A 20158-nucleotide genomic window follows, 5' to 3' on the forward strand; every position below is an offset into this window, starting at 1 on the left:
AGTATCACTGCTGGGATTAGAAAAAAAATCACGGAATATTTTCATTGTTCTTTTTGCTGATGCCTTCCCAACTTCTCTAGCTTGTGTATAACTGTAATGTTCCCGTCCTCATTTAAGTCGTGGCTTTCTTTGTGGCTATCTTCAAACTGCCTAATGAAAGGATTTGACAAACTCAAAGCAGCAGCTGCTGCAACTACGCATGCTAGCACTAAATTATCTCTGAAACTCTTCTTCTTAATTAAGACTTGAATAACAGTGAGCATCCTAGAGTGACAAGGACTCATAGGGTAATGAGCCATGGCCCTCCCTAGAGGTGTCAGTCTTCCATCTTTGTCAAGTGCTTGAACACTCTTCAAGCAACGCTCTTCTTTATCCAAGGCATCACCATCCAGAGGAGGTGGAAGAGGAAAATTGGATACCTGGACGCCCAAAAAAAGGTCATACTGTCTTCTTAATCTTCTCATAATGCTTAATGAACCTGAATTCACAAAAGGTTGCGTGATGACAAATATTTAACTATTGGGTCTAGGTTTATTAATAGTTTTTAGTTTTATTGTTTATTTATCTTGTACTTTATAGTAATTATACAATAAGATAAAAAAGACCATTCACATTTAAAATTTCCCTAAATTAATTCAAACTCACACCATGTGAGAGTGGTAACCAATCAATTTTAAGGGAAGAAAGGAGTAACCAATTAGAGAAAGGGCAAGGGACCAATTAGAAGAATAGGAGGGTAGCCAATTAAGAGGGAGGATCTCCATCTTCCCGTCAACCACACCCACCACAAACCCAATTTCGACCCGGCCAAATTCCGGCCAATCTCCATCATTTTTCAGTTGAAATTCACACATCCATCACCTGAAAATTCTTCCTCAACCTCTCTTCTTCCATCTCCACCAAAGATCAAGGGTTTTAAGGCCTAAACCGCGAGGAACTCCACCAGAGCACCGAAGGTGCTCGACGGTGATTCCTCCAATCCGGTGAGTTCCACCACCTAAAACTACCCTCAATCAACTCCCTTTGGACCCAGGAACATGACCCAACCAGTGGTAGAGACATTGGAACACCGATGTAGGAGAATCGAAGTTCACCCATTTTAGGGTTCTAGCAGGTTTGAGTGAAATTGGAGCCTTTCCCGGCCAAATTGGACTTGTCCACAGGTGTAAAACTAGCTCTACTCTTTGAGATCTTCATTTCTGTAAAATTTAAGAATTTTTGGAGATAGTTGAATTTTCAAGCAAATCAGGGTAACCGACCGCCGTGTGCGGCGGCGCATAAGCCGAGTCATCCCCTAACCTTCCTAAGCTAAGTTTGACACCCCAATTCCATAGGTGAATTCAGATCGATGAAATCTCATCGTTTGAACATAGTTTTGATAAAGACCGCTACTTGAACATTATGTGAATTGACGATCCGACCGTTGGATTGTCACCAAAATTTAATATAATATAGTATGTAATATTTGAGGATATTAGAAACTTACGGATTGAAAATCTGACGTATGGATCTTCCTGAATCAGATTTGTAAGTTCGTAAAATAAACGTTGACTGCCACTTGAATTGGCAATTGGCGGAGATATAACCGTTGGATCGTAATGAAACTTTAGTATGATGTTTTAGGAGCACAATGTGGATCTTTGGATAGAACAGAAATCTGAGATGCAGATCTTCCGGATTGAGTTACATAGGGTTGTGGACCCTACCGTTGATCTTTAACCGACGGTTGACTTTTGGTCAATGGGTCTCAAATCATTCTAGAACGTCCTTAGGATATGTTTGATGTAAGTTACGTGTTCTATTGATAAGAGCTCTAAGACATGACTGAATAATTGTTCTAGGTGAGCATCGTTCATGATGTCTCGATATTCGTGCTAGGGAGTCGTAGCGCGAACCTCAAGTGAGTGGATTCCACTAACGCTGTTAAATTGATTTATGCATTTTATGCCATGTCATATATATATTTATATAATCTAAAATAATATGATATGGTTGAGTTTTAGATTGTATTATGGCATATCCATATGCATATTACCTACATATAATTGTTGTGAATGCTTTGAAGTGCTAAGGTGAACGCGGGATGCGCAGGTAAGTTTATGGTGTTATTTGAAATGATTGAGTGATGACATGACTATATTTGTGTTATAGGAAACTCCGACATTATCGTACAGGTTGCAATAATAGGCAACTTCAACATTGTCGTACAGGTTGCAATAGGCAACTCCGACATTGGCGTATAGGTTGCAATAGGCAACTCCGACACTGTCGTACAGGTTGCCTATGAGTCGTACAGGTTGCATTAGGCAACTCCAACTCATGTGTTATTATAGATTGATTTATGAGTCGTACAGGTCGTGTTAGGCAACTCGGACTCGTGGGTTATCATAGATTGATGAGCAACTGATTTTATTATGTTGTTGCCGATATGTAGTGATTTTGGATTATTCTTGGATTTATTGTTGATTTACATTTGACTTCATACTTATATGTAGTATGATTTCCTGGAAATTATATAGGTAGTATAGCGAGGGGTTATATCGTTTAAAAGGTCTTTATTAAATCTTTATATTCAGGCCCACTCACTCTTTTTTTTTTATCCCTCCAGGTTCTAGTAGCATAGTTTTCATATCGACGAGGATTTGTGGCAAGTCTTGGTAGTGGAGATTACCTTCGATCGTATGATTTTCAATCCACTCTACTGTACTGTACTTATCCTCTAACATCACGTGTGAAATTGGTTCATTCCCGCTCATAGCGCACTCTCGTGTTAGGCACTTTTAGGTTTAAATTTATTCACATATTCCACATCATCACATTTTATGGCTTCGTCACCTTCTAGGTGTCGGCCAGCACAACCCGATTTAGAGTCCTAGCAGTGGACAATCCGAGTCAGGATGTGTCACCTAGGGTTCCGCCATCCCCTTAACCATCATATGCAATTTTACTAATTACTTATGAATTACCCATGCAACTTTGAAGGTTAGGTTTTCTTAATGCATATTCTACTCGTGGTTTTCCCAATCATGATCTCTCAAATTGTAAGTAGCTAGTTTGATTACATTTTAAGTTTCTGGTTCTGTTTTCTTCATAGTGATTTGCTTTCTTGTTATAATTTGTTACAATAATTACTTCCTTGGGATATGATGATAATACTTTTGAGCCTTCCACGAAATAAGTTGAATTTTTTTTTCGTATAGTTACTCTTTCGGTATGATGATAATACTTGCTTCGTATACTGTTCACTATTATTGCGGTCTCAATAAAAGTCCGGGCTTCCAACCTGGTGAAAAGAAAAAGAGTGTCACGCACCAAAACAAGCAAATTTAACTATAGTTTTTAAGGTTGTCATTTAGTATTATGGTCTAGTAGTATTCCTCTTCACTTGTAAGTAAGAGGTCTTAAATTTAATTCTCGACAAAAGCAAATTTGAATCATATTATTATGGCTAGCCCAGAATGAGGTTGAGCCAACTCCTCACATAGATAATATCGTTTGTCAAAAAAGAAGAAAAAAATACTGTATCTTCTAAAGCTAAATCTAGTCATATCTGGGGCTACTCAACTGTAAGTTTAGCTTAATCCTGATCCTCCGTAGTTTGATATAATTTTCACTTTTGTCCCCTTTCATTTCAACTTCCACAATTTATAAAGTTGGCTGTTAGCAATCAAGTCAAGTGTATTAGAAAAATAGACACAGTGAGCACGTTTGGATTGATTGCAAATATTTTCTTCGTCCCAATTACCCTAACGTATCTTTAACTACTACCTTAAGGATTAAGATACTAATTAAAAATAAATTACGGCTGAATGTCTATTACTTAATGCTGCATTGTTATTAGTTCATGACATGTCATTGGGTAACAAGTCGAGGCTTAAGATACTAAACTTTCCACTGCTCTCGACCTTTGGGATGCGACTGGGAATTACGACACAACCATGCGAAAACAAGTCGAGGCAGACCCTGCTCATCCGCAAAATTCACCACATGTTAAGACAATGCCTGCTAAGAAGACGAAAAAAAACACAATCAGTAGTGTTATCAGAACCTCTGGGACGTTGGAAAGTCAAGAAGAAGTTGGCGGCAAGCAACCTGGAATACTACGCAAGGCTATCGATTCCAATAGATTTGGTTAGAAGCCATGTTCTGCCTTACTTGGGCAACAAGTTTGTCAACAGGGTTGAGACCGAAACAGGCTTTGGAGTTACGATTCACGACTGCTACATTGAGTGTTCTTTCTTTCTCTTGCCTATCAATTCCGCTGCATTACATTCTTCTCTTTGAGATAAACATCTCCAAAGTAGTGAAGTCTTTTTAAGCACCAACAAAGTGGTATCAGAGCTATGGCTAGCAACGCTATGGCAGCCTTCCAAGTTCCAGTGCTCGACAACAACAACTTCGATAATTGGAGTATCAAAATGAAGGTCCTTTTGGGAGCACACGATGTATGGGAAGTCGTGGAGAAAGGCTACACTGAGCCAGAAGATGAAGCTACTATGTCCCAACCCTAGAATGAGAGTTTGAAAGATTCAAGAAAGAGAGACAAGAAGGCTCTCTACCTCATCTACCAAGCATTAGATGATAATGGCTTTGAGAAGGTCTCAAGTGCAACCTCTGCCAAGCAAGCATAGGAGAAGCTTCAAATCTCTTACAAAGGAGCCGAACAAGTGAAAAAGGTTCGTCTTCAAGTATTAAGAGGTGAGTTCGAATCTCTACAAATGAAAGGGTCTAAATCAATCTCTGATTATTTCTCAAGAGTCCTAGCCGCTTCCAATCAATTAAAAAGAAACGGAGAAAAGTTAGAAGATGTTAGAATTACGGAGAAAATACTACGCTCGTTGGACCCCAAGTTCAAGCACATGACGATTGAAGAAACTAAAAACTTGGAAGAAATTAGTATAGAGCAATTAATGGGTTCGCTACAAGCATATGAAGAGAAACGTAAGAAGAGGCAAAGGAATGATGAGCAGCTCCTCAAGACACATGTCCAGCCAAAGAAGAAAGAAGAAAGCTTGGACAACAAGAGAAGCAAGTACAAAAGAAGTCGCGGTCGTGGACATGGACGTGGACGTGGTTTGAACTTCAACAACCATAGCAACTAGGAAGGAGGAGGAAGCTCAACAAAAGGTCGTGGAAGAGGACGCTCAAACTTGAGGTATGAAAAATCTCAAGTTCAATGCTACAATTGTCAAAAGTTTGGGCATTATGCTTGGGAATGTAGAGCTTCAAGCAACAAGCTTGATGAGAAGGTCAATTATGTGAAAGAAGAGAAAGAAGATAATGGTGTTGTGCTACTAGCATGCAAGAACAATGATGGAGACCAAGACTATACATGGTACCTTGACACCGGCGCCAGCAACCACATGTGCGGAAAAAAAAGCATGTTCGTAAAGCTCAATGAATCAGTGAGTGGCAACGTTTCTTTTGGAGACGAATCCAAAATACCCGTCAAAGGAAAAGGTAACATCCTAATTCCCCTGAAAAATGGCGGTCACCAATTAATTTCAAATGTCTACTAAGTGCCCAATATGAAAAGCAACATTTTAAGCTTAGGACAACTCTTAGAAAAAGGTTATGATATTCACAAGAAAAATTATAGCCTTTTTCTTAGAGATGACAAAGGAAGATTAATTGCCAAGGTGAAAATGTCAAAGAATAGGATGTTTCCCTTGAATATTCAAAATGATGTTGCAAAGTGCCTCAAAACATGTTACAAAGACACATCATGGCTTTGGCATCTTCGTTTTGGGCATCTTAACTTTGGGGGACTAGAGTTATTGTCCAAGAAGGAGATGGTGAGAGGCTTACCATGCATCAGTCGCCCTGATCAAGCTTGCGAATGATGTTTACTTGGGAAACAGTTCAGGAAAAGCTTTCCAAAGGAGTCGACCATAAGAGCCCAGAAGCCACTCGAGCTCATTCACACCGATGTGTGCGGTCCAATAAAACCAAGCTCTTTGGGTAAAAATAATTATTTCTTTCTCTTCATTGATGATTTTTCAAGGAAAACCTGGGTATATTTCTTGAAGCATAAATCAGAGGTAATTGGAGCATTCAAGAAGTTCAAAGCTATTGTAGAGAAAGAAAGTGGTTGCAAGATCAAAGCCATGAGATCTGATTGAGGAAGAGAATTCACTTCGAAGGAATTTCAAGAATTTTGTGAAGCCAATGGAATTCGCCGACCTTTGACAGTTCCAAGATCCCCTCAACAAAATGGTGTGGTGGAAAGAAAAAATCGAACCATCCTCGACATGGCTCGAAGCATGCTCAAAAGTAAGAGATTGCCTAAGGAGTTATGGGCAGAAGCTGTAGCATGTGCTGTCTACCTATCCAATCAGTCTCCAACAAGAAGTGTGTGGGGAAAGACTCCGCAAGAAGCATGGAGTGGAAGAAAACCAGGTATCTCTCATCTAAGAGTTTTTTTAAGCATAGCCCATGTACATGTACCAGACGAGAGGAGAACCAAACTCGACGATAAAAGTGAAAAGTTCATCTTCATCGGCTATGACTCAAATTCAAAAAGTTATAAACTGTATAAACCAAACAATGGGAAGACGGTGATCAGTCGAGACGTGACGTTCGATGAAGAAGGAGAATGGGATTTTGGCTCTCATGCAGGTGATCTTCACTTCTTTCCTCAGTTTGAAGAAGAGAATGAACAAGGGATGATGGAGCAAGCAAGAGAGGTTCAACAAGAATCCACTACTCCACCTGCTTCACCAACATCAACCAATCATGGTAATTCACCAGCATCATCAAGTGGGAGTCTAAATGAAAGAGAAGTACCACGCACAAGAAGTCTACGAGATCTCTATGAGGTAGCTAAAAGACTTGATAATCCTACATTTTTCTGTTTCTTTGCTGATTGTGAACCAATTGACTTCCAAGAAGCAGTGCAAGATACTAAGTGGAGGAAAGCAATGGATGAAGAAATTGAAGCAATCCAGAAGAACGATACATGGGAACTCGCTATTCTTCCGAAAGGACACAAAGCCATCGGAGTCAAGTGGGTGTATAAGACAAAGAAGAATGCCAACGGAGAGGTCGAAAGATACAAGGCGAGATTAGTGGCGAAAGGCTATAGTCAAAGTGCCGGAATCGACTATGATGAGGTATTTGCACCCGTTGTTCGGTTGGAAACTATACGATTACTAATTTCTTTGGCAGCTTAAAACAAATGGAAGATTCAACAAATGGATGTGAAGTCCGCTTTCCTAAATAGAGTCCTTGAAGAAGAAGTCTACATTCAGCAACCGTCAGGCTATGAAATCAAAGGGTATGAAGACAAAGTTCTGAAGCTGAAGAAAGCCCTCTATGGGTTAAAACAAGCGCCACGGGCATGGAATAGTTGCATCGACAAGTACTTCCAAGAAAACAACTTCATTAAGTGCCCTTATGAACATGCTATTTACGTCAAAGTCAAAGATGGAGATATTCTAATTGTGTGCTTATATGTGGATGATCTAATCTTCACCGGAAGTAATCCAAGCATGTATGAAGAGTTCAAGAGAGTGATGACCAAAGAATTCGAGATGACCGACATCGGGGTGATGGCATACTACCTAGGCATTGAAGTCAAGCAGAACGAAGAAGGCATTTTCATCTCCCAAGAAAGCTACACAAATGAGATACTGAAAAAGTTCAAAATGGACAACTGCAAGCCCATAAGCACGCTAGTGGAGTGCGGAGTCAAACTAACCAATCATGACAAAGGAGAAAACGTAGATCCAACATTTTTCAAGAGTTTAGTTGGAAGCTTGCATTACTTGACATGCACAAGACCAAACATTCTCTATGCCGTCGGATTAGTCAGTCGCTACATGGAGAATCCCACAACTACACATTTGAAGACAGCCAAAAGAATTCTTCGATACCTTAAGGGTACTGTTAACTTTGGCTTGTTCTATTCAAGTTCTGATAACTACAAACTTGTTGGGTATAGCGACAGTGATTGGGCAGGAGATTCCGACGATAGAAAAAGCACTACTGAATTTGTGTTCTTCATGGGAGACACTGCATTCACATGGATGTCGAAGAAGCAACCGATTGTCACTCTCTCTACCTGCGAAGCTGAATACGTAGCTGCTACCTCATGTGTCTGTCATGCAATCTGGCTGAGAAACTTGCTAAAAGAATTAAGCATGCCACGAGAAGAGCCAACAGAGATCTATGTCGACAACAAGTCTGCAATAGCTCTAGCAAAGAATCCAGTATTCCATGACATGAGCAAACACATAGATACCCGCTATCATTACATAAGAGAGTGTATTGTAAGAAAGGATGTGCAAGTGGAATACGTGAAGTCTCAAGATCAAGTCACCAACATATTCACCAAGCCACTCAAACAAGAAGACTTTGTTAGATTGAGGAAATCAATCAGCGTCACAAGACAAGATTAAGGGGGGATGTTGAATTGTAATCTTGTCTTGGCCCAAAGATAATGGATCTAGCCCATGCACAAAGAAAGATCCATGCACATGCTAGAGAATTCTAGCAAAGTCCAAGTTGGTGGAAGAGTCTAGAAGAATGGTGAGGATTCCACCAACATACAAGATTAGTGTAGATAATTCTAGCATAGGAAGGTAGTGGAATTATCTAGATATATCTAGCATGATGTTTCCATGCTTCTCCAAGGTTCCATCCATGCCTATAAAAGGAGAAGGCATCCACACCATTTGTAATAACCAAGAGAGCAAGTAGTGAGAAGTGAGAAAAAGCAACAAAGCTTCTAAGAGTGTTTGAGTGTTTCCTCTTGTACTATGTTTGTGAGTGAATAAAAATCTTGTGTAATACATTGAGTGTTCTTTCTTTCTCTTGCCTATCAATTCTGCTGCATTACATTCTTCTTTGTGAGGTAAACATCTTCAAAGTAGTGAAGTCTTTTTAAGCCCCAACATTATGTTAATTAACTTTGTCAGACTCTCTGTAAAATACCCATTTTTGCCATTTCATGACTTTGTATAAAATTTCCATGAAGCACAACTGAGGAGGTTCTGTCTAAATCATCATGTTAATATGTCCTACCAGAAAAATTTCAGTCATCATGTTAATATTACCTACCAGAGCAATTAAGCACAAAAATTAAAATTTTCAAGAATAGTTTGGCCACTTAAATGTAAACGACACATAAAAAGTGAAAATATATCACTACTTGGTCACGTGATAGCATTATCATCACATTCGTCTACAATATGAGTACTTAGTAGATTAAATCACACTTATCTAATTAACTACACATATATAATAATGTAATGGTTATATACAAATTGACCAAAAAAGTAAATTGTGATTTATTTGCTAACAATACCACTACAAACATTATTTTGATTCAAGTCACTCTCCAATAATATAGAATCACTCAAAATATAAGGTCCACAATTAACTGCCTTAATTTCTTCACTTTTTTTTTCTCCTTTATATACTAATACTATAAGATATAATTAATATTATAAACTATAAGAGCTATATGTGACAGTGACCTTAATTAAATATAAGGTCCACCATATTCATATGCCAGCCCTCTCAAACCACAATCTCAACATCTTTTCCCCATTGGTCCCCGTTGCCTATTTTTGCCAAAATAGGCATCAAATCCCTAGGGTGCACGTTAACCCTGAGGCCATACTTCATGAACAAAGTCAACGACATCTTCTGCTCCACCCGGTGGCCCGGCACCACCACGAGCCGGTGCCTTAGCAACACGGCCGCCGCAATCGACTTCATTTGCAAGTAAGCTAAATCCTTGCCCAAACAAATTCTTGGACCGGCATTGAAAGAAACAAACTTGTAAGAATCTTGTACCTCCATTTTTTTGCCATCCAAAGACAACCACCTCTCCGGCTTAAATTCTAGGCAATCTTCACCCCAAATGAACTTCATGCGACCGATCCCGTAAATCGAATATGTGACTGAAGAGCCTGCCGGAACAAACGTCCCACTCGGCAAAACGTCGTCATTGATTGTGTGCTTGGAGTCTTGTGGCACAGAAGGGTAAAGCCTTAGGGTCTCAGACAATGTTGCCTTAAGGTATGTCAATCGATCAACTTCTTCAAAGAATAGGGGCTCTTTCACCCATTTGGAAGTATCACTGCCACGTGTCTCCATCAGAACGGTGCAAATTTCAGAGAGGATTTTCTCCTCCACTTGTGGGTTTTGAATCACCAACCAAAAGAACCAACTCAGCGCAACCGATGACGTGTCACGTCCAGCTAGGATGAAATTGAGTGCTACCTCTTGAAGGAATTTGTCCGAGTAGGACTTTTTCTTCATGAACCGAGACAGCAAGTCATCATGTGGGGTCCCATTGCCACGACCTTGTTGTTGGCTTGCCAACTCGAGCTTACGCGCGTTGATGATACCGGATAGGTATTTATCAATGTGATGGAGGCTATGGTTCAAGCTGACTTCCATTCCGAGCCCAAGCCATTTTTTTATTTTCCATATGATTTCGGGCAAGATGAAGCGTTGCAACGTGGCTTCGGTGGCTCGATCGAAAGCATTCGCGAAGTCGTTTTCGGGAAGGCCCAGAGCTAGCGTTTGTGGATCCTTCCCGAATGCCAATCCGCATATGTTATCGAAAGTGAGCCGAAGCAAGAGGTCTTGAAGATCAACCGGCTTGGCTTCGTTTTGAGCCGCCTCAAGAACTGGGCAAAACCTAAGCTCGATGGCTCGGCTCACCCACCGAGCCATGGCTTGGCGGAGCGTTCGGGTGGTGAATTCCAGTGCCGCCGTCTTACGCTGGAACAGCCACGTGTCACCATCACTGTTGAAGATCCCATCGCCAAGCAGATCATGGAACACAGCTTGCCAGGTTGGACCCTTGGGGTAATTATCAAACCGAGTCTTCAAAATGTGCTCCAAGTTCTTGGGGTCGCAGGTGACAGTCACGAGCCCTTGCTTGCGCGCCAGGAATGGAATGGCGCAGGTGCAGGTCTGGTACGTGCCGCCGCACTGGCGGAGATTGTCGGCGATCCAGTCGTGCATCCGGTTCACGTTCTGTATGAGACCCGGGAGGCTACCCAACAGCGGCCAGACACGTGGACCGTACATTGACCGTGAGATCATCTTGAACCAAACTAAATACGCCGCTATGGCTGATAAGATCATTAGAGCCGTTGATGCCTCCATCTAAACCACTTCCCTTCCCACTAATACAATAATTAACCCTAACCCAAGTAATTCAACTGATCAAGAAAAAATGTACGGAGAAGCAAGAACATGAAACCCGGATCGAAACCGAAACACGAAGGAAAACCCGGATCAGAATTATGAAGGGAAATCAATATGTAGCTGGCTAGGGTTTGGCAACAATGTGCATGATGAAGAAGGAGAACGTACAAGAACAAGAAGAAGGAGAGTGAGGCAATGAATAAAAGGAAAGGAAAAGGGAAATGAGACTTATAATACGAGAGAGGAAGAGAAAAAAGAGGGGGAAATAAATGGGAGGCTGAAAAAGCTGTTGGTTTTTCTTCTTCTTTCGTTTCAGTCTATTAATTTTCCTTCACTTTCTCAATTCTCTCTTATCATTCATGTATACGTACATATATTTATATATAAACGAGAAACTCAGACAAAATATATAATTAATGCTAGCAGAGGTCGTTGGCCATCCCTCCCTACGTGGAAGTTTTATAAGTTACAAGTGTGTAATATCCCTTATATTCCAATGGAAATGCAGATGAACAGAACCCTACATTATCAACTTTCTGTCGGTCTCTCTTTCTCTTTAGAGGACAATGGCAGCCATGGGTTTCTCACCTAATTTGGAGGAAAGTGATCCTTCATCTTAAATTTTGGCATTCAATGAAGGAGTGTGGGAGTTACTGAGAGTAGTTGAGTCAGCTGCATATTTTGTCTAATAATGTGTGTACTGTATGCATGTGTGAAGTGGAATGATGAATGAATAATACGATTCTTTGTGCTTATATGTAACTTTCATATATAACTTATGCTGATAAATACTTGAGCTACACGTATTTTGTCTGGATACAAATAAAACCTAGATAAAATTATACAACTACATAGTTTTCGACATAAGTGCAATATCATGGTGGAAAAACAGATAAGTAAAGATCATGATACAATAAGCCCTTGAGTTTAGCTCAAATAACTAGTGAGGGTTGATGAGAAAATTTGAAACGGGGTTAGGCTTAGGCATAAAATGATTCGGTTGCTTCTATTGTAATAAAAATTATTTCGGGTACAATATTAATATTATCGTGAGTATGGAAATTCATATAAAACTTTCATTTATCTATTTGGTGAGAATACGATATTCAGACTGAGAGGGTGGAGATTTAGTTAAGCCACTTAAAAGCATCTTCAATGGAAATGTCAAAAAAAATATGTCAAATGTAAATTTGAAGGCTTATGTGGCAGTATCAAAATTTCTTTTGCTCCAACCCATATGTTTTTCTTATTCAATCAATATTTGAGGATCCACTCTTCAAAACAAATAAATAAAATCTAAGTTTCATAATTTATAATTGATGCAGTACTACGACCCACACAACAAAACATTTAAAAAATAATTTTACATATCATTTTCTCATATGTCAAAATTTGCACCACACAATAAATATGTCAATCAACATAGGAGAGAGATATCGGTTGAAACTTCTATTTGCCTTCAAATTTTATTAGTGACATGTATAATTTTGCATCTCTTTTAAAAATCATCTTAAGTCAATCATATGCAGACATCAAACTCACCATCTACGTACATAAGCTAGTATTACTAGATTGTAATATTCCTGACAAATTTTTTTTCCTATAATTAGAAATTTAGAGTGGATCGCTGACGTGGGAATACTTTTGGGCGAGCTAACCACCACATTTATTTTGAGCAAACCAGCTTTTTCGGCGTCGCTTTTATCCCCAAGACAGTTGTTGCCATCAGTCCATAAACTTTGGCAAGAAAAGTCGCCCAATATGTTTTATCGTCCACTTTCGGGGCCACACTACGTTTCAGTGGCTTCATCCTCACGTTATCATAATATATGAGACCAGATAATTCTTAGAAAGTTTAATGCAAAATTTTGTCCCTAAACTGAGGTAATAGTTACTATGTAGAATTGGGCTATCCACATAATTAACCAAATAAATTGTGACTTGAAAGAAATGGCTTCTTTTGGCTAAACCAAAGAAGATACTTGGAATTGGTGAGTTTAAGAAAGTGTGCAACATTAGGACCAGAGAGAGGGAGTCCAGTGGTGGTAGAAGAAGAAGAGGCCTGAGTGGCCATGGGTAAGAATAGGCACGGCAAAAAGAAATTTAAGGAAAAAGAAGTTTGAGATAAGTGTTTAGGAGGGGAACAACTAACAGAGAATAAGACTAGGGTTTTTGTCAAGAAAGAAAAACCTATGAGTGATACATGTAGAATTATGAGTGATACCATGTAGAATTATAACTGTATTTACAAGTCAAGTGACTTGGTGTACAAGTAAATCTAAGCCCACAGGGATTTACATAACCAAACCCAATAGAATGCTAACCGAATTTTCCTACGCTAACATGCTCTCGTCCTCTAAGTCTACCATGTGTTACACCATTGAAGTTTTTCACTAACATCGTTGTCTATTAAATTAAGAGTAAATTACGAGTGTTGACTCGAAACTTAAAAAAAAAAATATTATTATAAGAAAATGAAAGGTGGGGCAGCTGGTATTAACACCAAAGAATCAAAATCAAAGCTAAAGATGAAGAAACTTGATGAAGACGAAAACCCAAGCTTTTATATTTCTCAGAAATTGTTTTTACAAAGTCGGTTGCAACGAGAGAGGGAAAAGTCTTTTATACTACACTCTGTTAAAATCAACCCTCACACTAAGCATTTGCTAATGTAGCAATTGCTTAGGTGTCTTACATATCCAATACCCCCCCCCCTTCAATCTTTACTGGGAAATCCTAGTTTAAGATTGTGACAATGCTTGAGAAAATCAGGTCCATGAAAACCTTTTGTAAGAACATCAACCACTTGGTCTTGAGTAGGGACATATAACACTTCCAGGTCTCCTTTCTGCACTCTCTCTCGAACAAAATGGAAATCAATTTCCAAATGTTTAATCCTGGAATGATGTATAGGATTCAAACTCAAGGCAATGGCTGATTGATTATCACAAAACAACTGAGGTGGACTTGGCAAGATTGCACTAACATCCTTCAATATAAGCCTTATCCAAGCCATATCTGCAGCAGCACGTGCAAGAGCCTTGTACTCAGCTTCTGTTGAGCTTCGGGAGACGGAAGTTTGCTTCTTGGATTGCCAGGAAATAGGGTTATCTCCTAAATACACTACATGCCCTGTGATAGACCTCTTTGTATTGACATCGGCAGCCCAGTCTGAGTCACTGTAACCTCTGAGATGTAATCCAGAACCAAAAGTAAAAGTTAAACCACACTTTATAGTACCCTGCAAAAATCTGAAGATCCGCTTTACCAAACCAAGATGAACATCAGTGGGTGTGTTCATGAATTGACAGACATTGTTGACAACAAAAGCAATATCTGGACATGTGAAAGTCAGGTATTGTAAGGCCCCAACAAGGCTCCTGTATAGAATTGGTTCTGGTAACAACTCTCCTTCATCAACAAGAACAGAATGATGAGGTTTACAAGGTTTGCAATTATCCATGGCTGCTTTATGAAGTAAATCTTTGACATACTTCTCTTGATTCACAAATATATGCCCATTAGACTTGTATTGAATTTGCAGACCCAAGAAGTATGTGAGTTGGCCCATGTCCTTGAGATAAAACACTTCACCAAGATTATTAATCACAGATTGAACAAGGGTTGTACTAGATCCTGTGATGATAATATCGTCTACATAAAGGAGTAAAATAATCACATCTTGATCCACTTCTTTCACAAAAAGACTAGAATCTAAGAGAGAAGCCTTGAAACCAATAACTGACAGATAGCTTGTGAATTTGGCATTCCAAGCTCTTGGTGCTTGCTTAAGGCCATATAGTGACTTAACAAGTTTACAAACATGTGTAGGATAAGTGGAATCAATGAAGCCTTGAGGTTGTTTCATATAGACCTCCTCATGTAACTCACCATGTAAAAATGCATTTTTAACATCAAGTTGTCTAAGAGACCACTTGGGTGTTGCAACCAAAGCCAAAATCATTCCCACGGTATTGTGTCTAACTACAGGACTAAATGTCTCTGTGCAATCCATACCTTTTTCTTGACTAAACCCTTAGGCTACTAATCTAGCTTTATGTCTAGAAATAGTACCATCAGGGTTTCTTTTCAATTTATATACCCACTTACATCCTATGACATTTTTATTTGGAGGTGACTGTACAAGGATCCATGTACCTTGGGTTTGAAGAGCATCGTACTCTTCTTGCATAGCCTTCTGCCATTGAGGGAGCTGAGAAGCTACTTTATATGTAGAAGGCTCTGAAGAATCCTTAATATCTGCAAGAAAAGTGAACCCTCTAGAGAATTGGTCACTCTCATGTGTTATTAAAGATTGAACTTCAGGAAAAATGGTTGTAAAGGCAACATAATCTTTCGTCGTAATAGCACCAATTCTAAGCCTGGTTTGAATACCATGTGGAACATCAGTGGACAAGAAATCATGAGATCAAGATGACTTAATTAGAGGCAATACAACCTGTAATTGTTGAGGGGATGGGACAAGCAACACTGAAGATGGGTGGGAAAGAGTAGCATTTGAACTGGAAGATGGAGCCACTATAATAGAATCATGTACAAAATTATGTGAACTAGGAGAATGTGATGAACTGCTCATGGATGAAGAAACTTGGGAAACATGATTAAGCGAGTCATCTTGAGACTAAATACCAAAGTGAGATGAGACTATTGGTGCAGAAGCTGCAGGCAAATGAACCACAACTGGTCGTGTAGAATAACTAGGAGATGAAACAACTTTTGAACATTGAGACATAGAAGTAGACCTCAAAGCAGCAAAAGGAAAACATTTTTCATCATGAATCACATGCCTGGACATTAACAATTTTTCTATGGCAATATTGTAACAAATAGCAACTTTGTATCCAAAAGTAAACCCCAAAAACACACATTGGCTAGTTCTTGATTGAAGTTTGTGATCATTGTAGGGCCTAAGATAGGGATATATGGCTAAACCAAAGACTTTCAAAGAAGATATATCAGGTTTTGTATGAAAAAACCTCTCAAAAGGTGAATCCATCCCAAGAATCTTGGTAGGCATCCTATTGATTAAAAATACTGCATGTGCAACAGCATGGTACCAAAACTTATGTGGTAAAGAGGCAGCTGACAACATACTTAATGCAGTCTCCACGACATGTCTATGTTTCCTTCCACTAATCCATTTTGTTATGGTGTGTAAGGACAAGAAACATAATGTACTATACAATTGGTTGCAAGATAATCCTTAAATTTATTGTTCAAAAATTCACCACCACCATCAGACTGCAAAACTTTAATTTGTGTATTAAACTGATTGACAACATAGGCAGAAAACCTGACAAATGCAGCAAAAACTTCTGATTTATTCATTAAAGGGAAAATCCATACAAATTTGGTAGCTTCATCAACAAAAGACACGTAGTATCTGAATCCCTCAAGTGATACAATCATTGAAGGACCCCAAACATCACTATGAATTTTGTGAAAAGGTACTTCAACCCTATCTATCTTTTCAGGAAATGAAAGTCTACTCATCTTCCCACTAAGACAATGTCTGCAAGTGTGAGTATGTACATCACTAGTAGTAGGAATATTAGAATTTCTAAGCATAGCTTCTAAAATCTAATTAGATGGATGCCCCAATCTGAGATGCCACAATGAGGATTTAACAACCTTTCCCAATAGAGCAGTGGTAGAAAAAACACCTTGATTCAGCAACTTTGGAAACACGTGTATATGTATTCGAAACAGCTCATCATTGCTACTCTTTCCTTGATAAAGAACCACCCCTGTTGCCTTGTCCTGCACAAAGAATTGAAGATCATCACAGATGAACCAACTATTATTGTCCTTGCATAGTTGCTTCACAGAGAGTAGATTAACTTGTAACATCGGAACATGCAAAATATTTTTAAGATACAGAGTATGAGAATTATTATGTAATGTGCCAATGCCAATATGTTTGACAAGCTGGAAGACCTGTCAAAGCTGCTATAATAATGTCATAGGTGAATCCCTAGCAAGTATAAATGTCCTAATCATATCAAAATCAACTGGAAGACTAGTCAAAGTTGCTATAATAATGTCATTATCAGAAATATTTTCACCAACAGCATGCAACTTATCTTTAATGACTTTAAGTCTCAACAGACACTTGTCAACATTATCACTACCCTTTTGAATGGTATGTAATTTTGCTTTAAGATGATTAACACTTGCACTAGACACAGACATATACCTGTCTTACAGAGCAGTCCATGCCTCATAAGAGGTCTTACAACCCACAACATGTTCTATTGCATCATCACTAAGAGTAGCAAGAAGAAGACTTAACAATGCCATATCTATCCAAGATTTGTAAGCAGCATTAACTTCTTTAGTAACACCAGACTCAGCCTTAATCACATACTTTGGAGGACACACAGAATCACCAGTGAAATGATCAAACAAATCATACCCACGAAGAACAGAACAAAACTGGAAATTCCATTTGATGAAGTTGTCATCATTCAATTTAATAGTCAACATGCCCAAAAGATTCTCAAGCTTAATCGAATCCAACATGATTACACCAAGATATCTCCAACAATACAACCCAAATGAGAAAAATACCGTGAACACAAGGATGAAATAACCCAGATGAAAAATTCAGAATCAACACTCAACAAGAGAAAATCAAGATGAACAATATGGTTATTGACCTTGGTTCATCAAGAAGTCAAGAATAATGGCATCAGCCTTTCACATGAGCATATCAAGATTCGACTAAAAAATTATCACAGATTAACAACAAAATACTGTTCTTGGCATCGGCCTTCAGTAGAACAGAAAATACCTATATCAAGATTATAGCACAATCCAAGTAGAAACAAGAGGCAAGAAATCAAGAAAATACCCAAATCAGAATTTCGATTAACTTGTGAAATGAACTGCGAACAAGAACAACATATCGACAAACCGGAGCAGCGGAAGTCCAGAACCTATTGCGCAAGCAAAAATTGGCTCTGATACCATATTAACACCAAAGAATCAAAATCAAAGCTAAAGATGTAGAAACTTGATGAAGACGAAAACCCAAGCTTTATATTTCTCAGAAATTGTTTTTACAAAGTCGGTTGCAATGAGAGAGGAAAAAGTCTTTTATACTACACTCTGTTAAAATCAACCCTCACACTAAGCACTTGCTGATGTGGCAATTGCTTAGGTGTCTTACATATCCAATAGCTGGCAGGTGGGAGGGGATTGGTTCCTTGGAGCATGGTGGTGTTTCCATTGCTGCAAAAAGATTGCGGTGTTTAACATTGGTAGAAGAAACTTACTAGGATTTATTCAGTCAACCAGGTGGGGTCAAGCCACGTTGACACGATACGATAGTGGGTTGGGGGTTAGAAATTTGGGATTAACCTGTTTTTGGCCTGCCATGGCGTAGGGAAGGTAGCAGCATGCCAGCTTAGTCTTCATCGTAAGACCACTTTGGCTATGTCAATGTCGGTTTGGTCGTTCGTTCACAAGTCCATTGCCTTCCCAATTTAGGCACCAAAATGTAACTCGTGTTGTAGTTATGAGCATTATTCTTCGTTACACCGACCTTGTTCAATCCTATGGTAAGAAAACATAATAAATTTATAGAAAAGAGATTCCCTTAATTTATAGAAAATTATATATTAATCTTTAAATACGATGAAGTTTAGATTAATGTAGGTTACAAAATTCAAAATTGAGTTTAGTCCCTTGGTTTTATTTAATGTTAGCATTGTTATTCCATGTCATTTTTTTGGGTAATTTCATGATTTTTTTTGTCTAAGTCTACTCTAATTCATTATAAAATATTACAGTACACATATTTAGGTACATTAACTTATCACAAATAAATTTCGGTATAAATGTTTAGGTACATAAATTCACTATAATACAGTTCAGTACAAACATTTAGGTACGCTAATTCATTATAACATATTTTGGTACAAATATTTAAATACAAACATTTCGGTATAAACAAGTCAATTTAATATATTTTGGTACATTCATTTTTGTACACTTATGTATTTACATATTTTTCATGTGTCACTAATGTTTTCTCATTTAAATTTACTTATAATTGGAAGAACTAAAATGTAAGACCATGATTTTTCAGGGCAAAGTAATTAAGGCAGATTGGAATACGAATACCTTAGAAGTTCGGTCATGAACTCAACAAATTCCACAACAAAGTTACACAAACGGAGCAATGATGCCACCATCATCCTATTCTGGAGCAGTGTGTGAAGTCTAATAGCTTCGTTGAGATTGACCATGCTTATTCCACAAGGTACGAAAATCTGATCCAGTAAGGAATCAACCCATTTTCCTATATTCATGGAATCCTTACAATCTAAGGATTGACATGCATCACAAGTAATCATACTCCTAAAAGGATGCAACATCTACTCCTAAATACCCTTTGGGACTCTCTTGGTTTAATACGAATTTCATATCCTAAAATGTCTTTATCTCAACTGCTATAAATACATCATTCTAGGATTCATTTCTTGTAACACCGTTTGTGGTGATTTGTTTAGAGTTGTGCTATAATCCAAGTTCCTTGTCGCCAGTGTATAGATACTTCTTAAATCTATATTTATTTTTTCAAAATCTTAGTTATTAATTTGAACGAATTTGGTGCAATTTGCTCAGTTATTTTTGTTGTCATCTTCGTTCTCTATTGTGCGCAATTAGATCATCGAAAATCAAATTTTACCTAAATTTGCAACATGTTTTGCATTTATTTAAAGGTTAGAGGTGGTAGGTTGGACGAACAACATTTCTTAAGCTCACTAATAAGTGAAGAGGAATATCATTGGACCGTAGTACTGGCAAGTGTTGGCAATAGTTTTATTTAATTGTTTATGCGCATTTTAACTGCGTTAAATTTTGCCAAAGCGCAAGTGGCCCTCTACCTGACGTAGAACGTTTAGCGGAGGAATTTGAAGCACAACTTGATAGGCGCAGGGTGAAGACCAATAGGTCATGA

The 20158-nt window shown here is 38.5% G+C and overlaps 1 protein-coding gene across 1 annotated transcript; it reads right to left on the bottom strand.

Moving 5' to 3' along the window:
• Positions 1-9266: 9266 nt before the first annotated feature.
• Positions 9267-11538, bottom strand: LOC126599364 (cytochrome P450 86A22-like). The gene has a single exon (XM_050265727.1). It carries the CDS (start codon positions 11125-11127, stop codon positions 9523-9525), a length of 1605 nt encoding a protein of 534 aa, XP_050121684.1. The 5' UTR covers positions 11128-11538; the 3' UTR covers positions 9267-9522.
• Positions 11539-20158: the final 8620 nt, after the last annotated feature.

Source organism: Malus sylvestris, chromosome 14 (genome assembly GCF_916048215.2).
Source record: "Malus sylvestris chromosome 14, drMalSylv7.2, whole genome shotgun sequence".
Taxonomy (NCBI): Eukaryota; Viridiplantae; Streptophyta; class Magnoliopsida; order Rosales; family Rosaceae; genus Malus; species Malus sylvestris.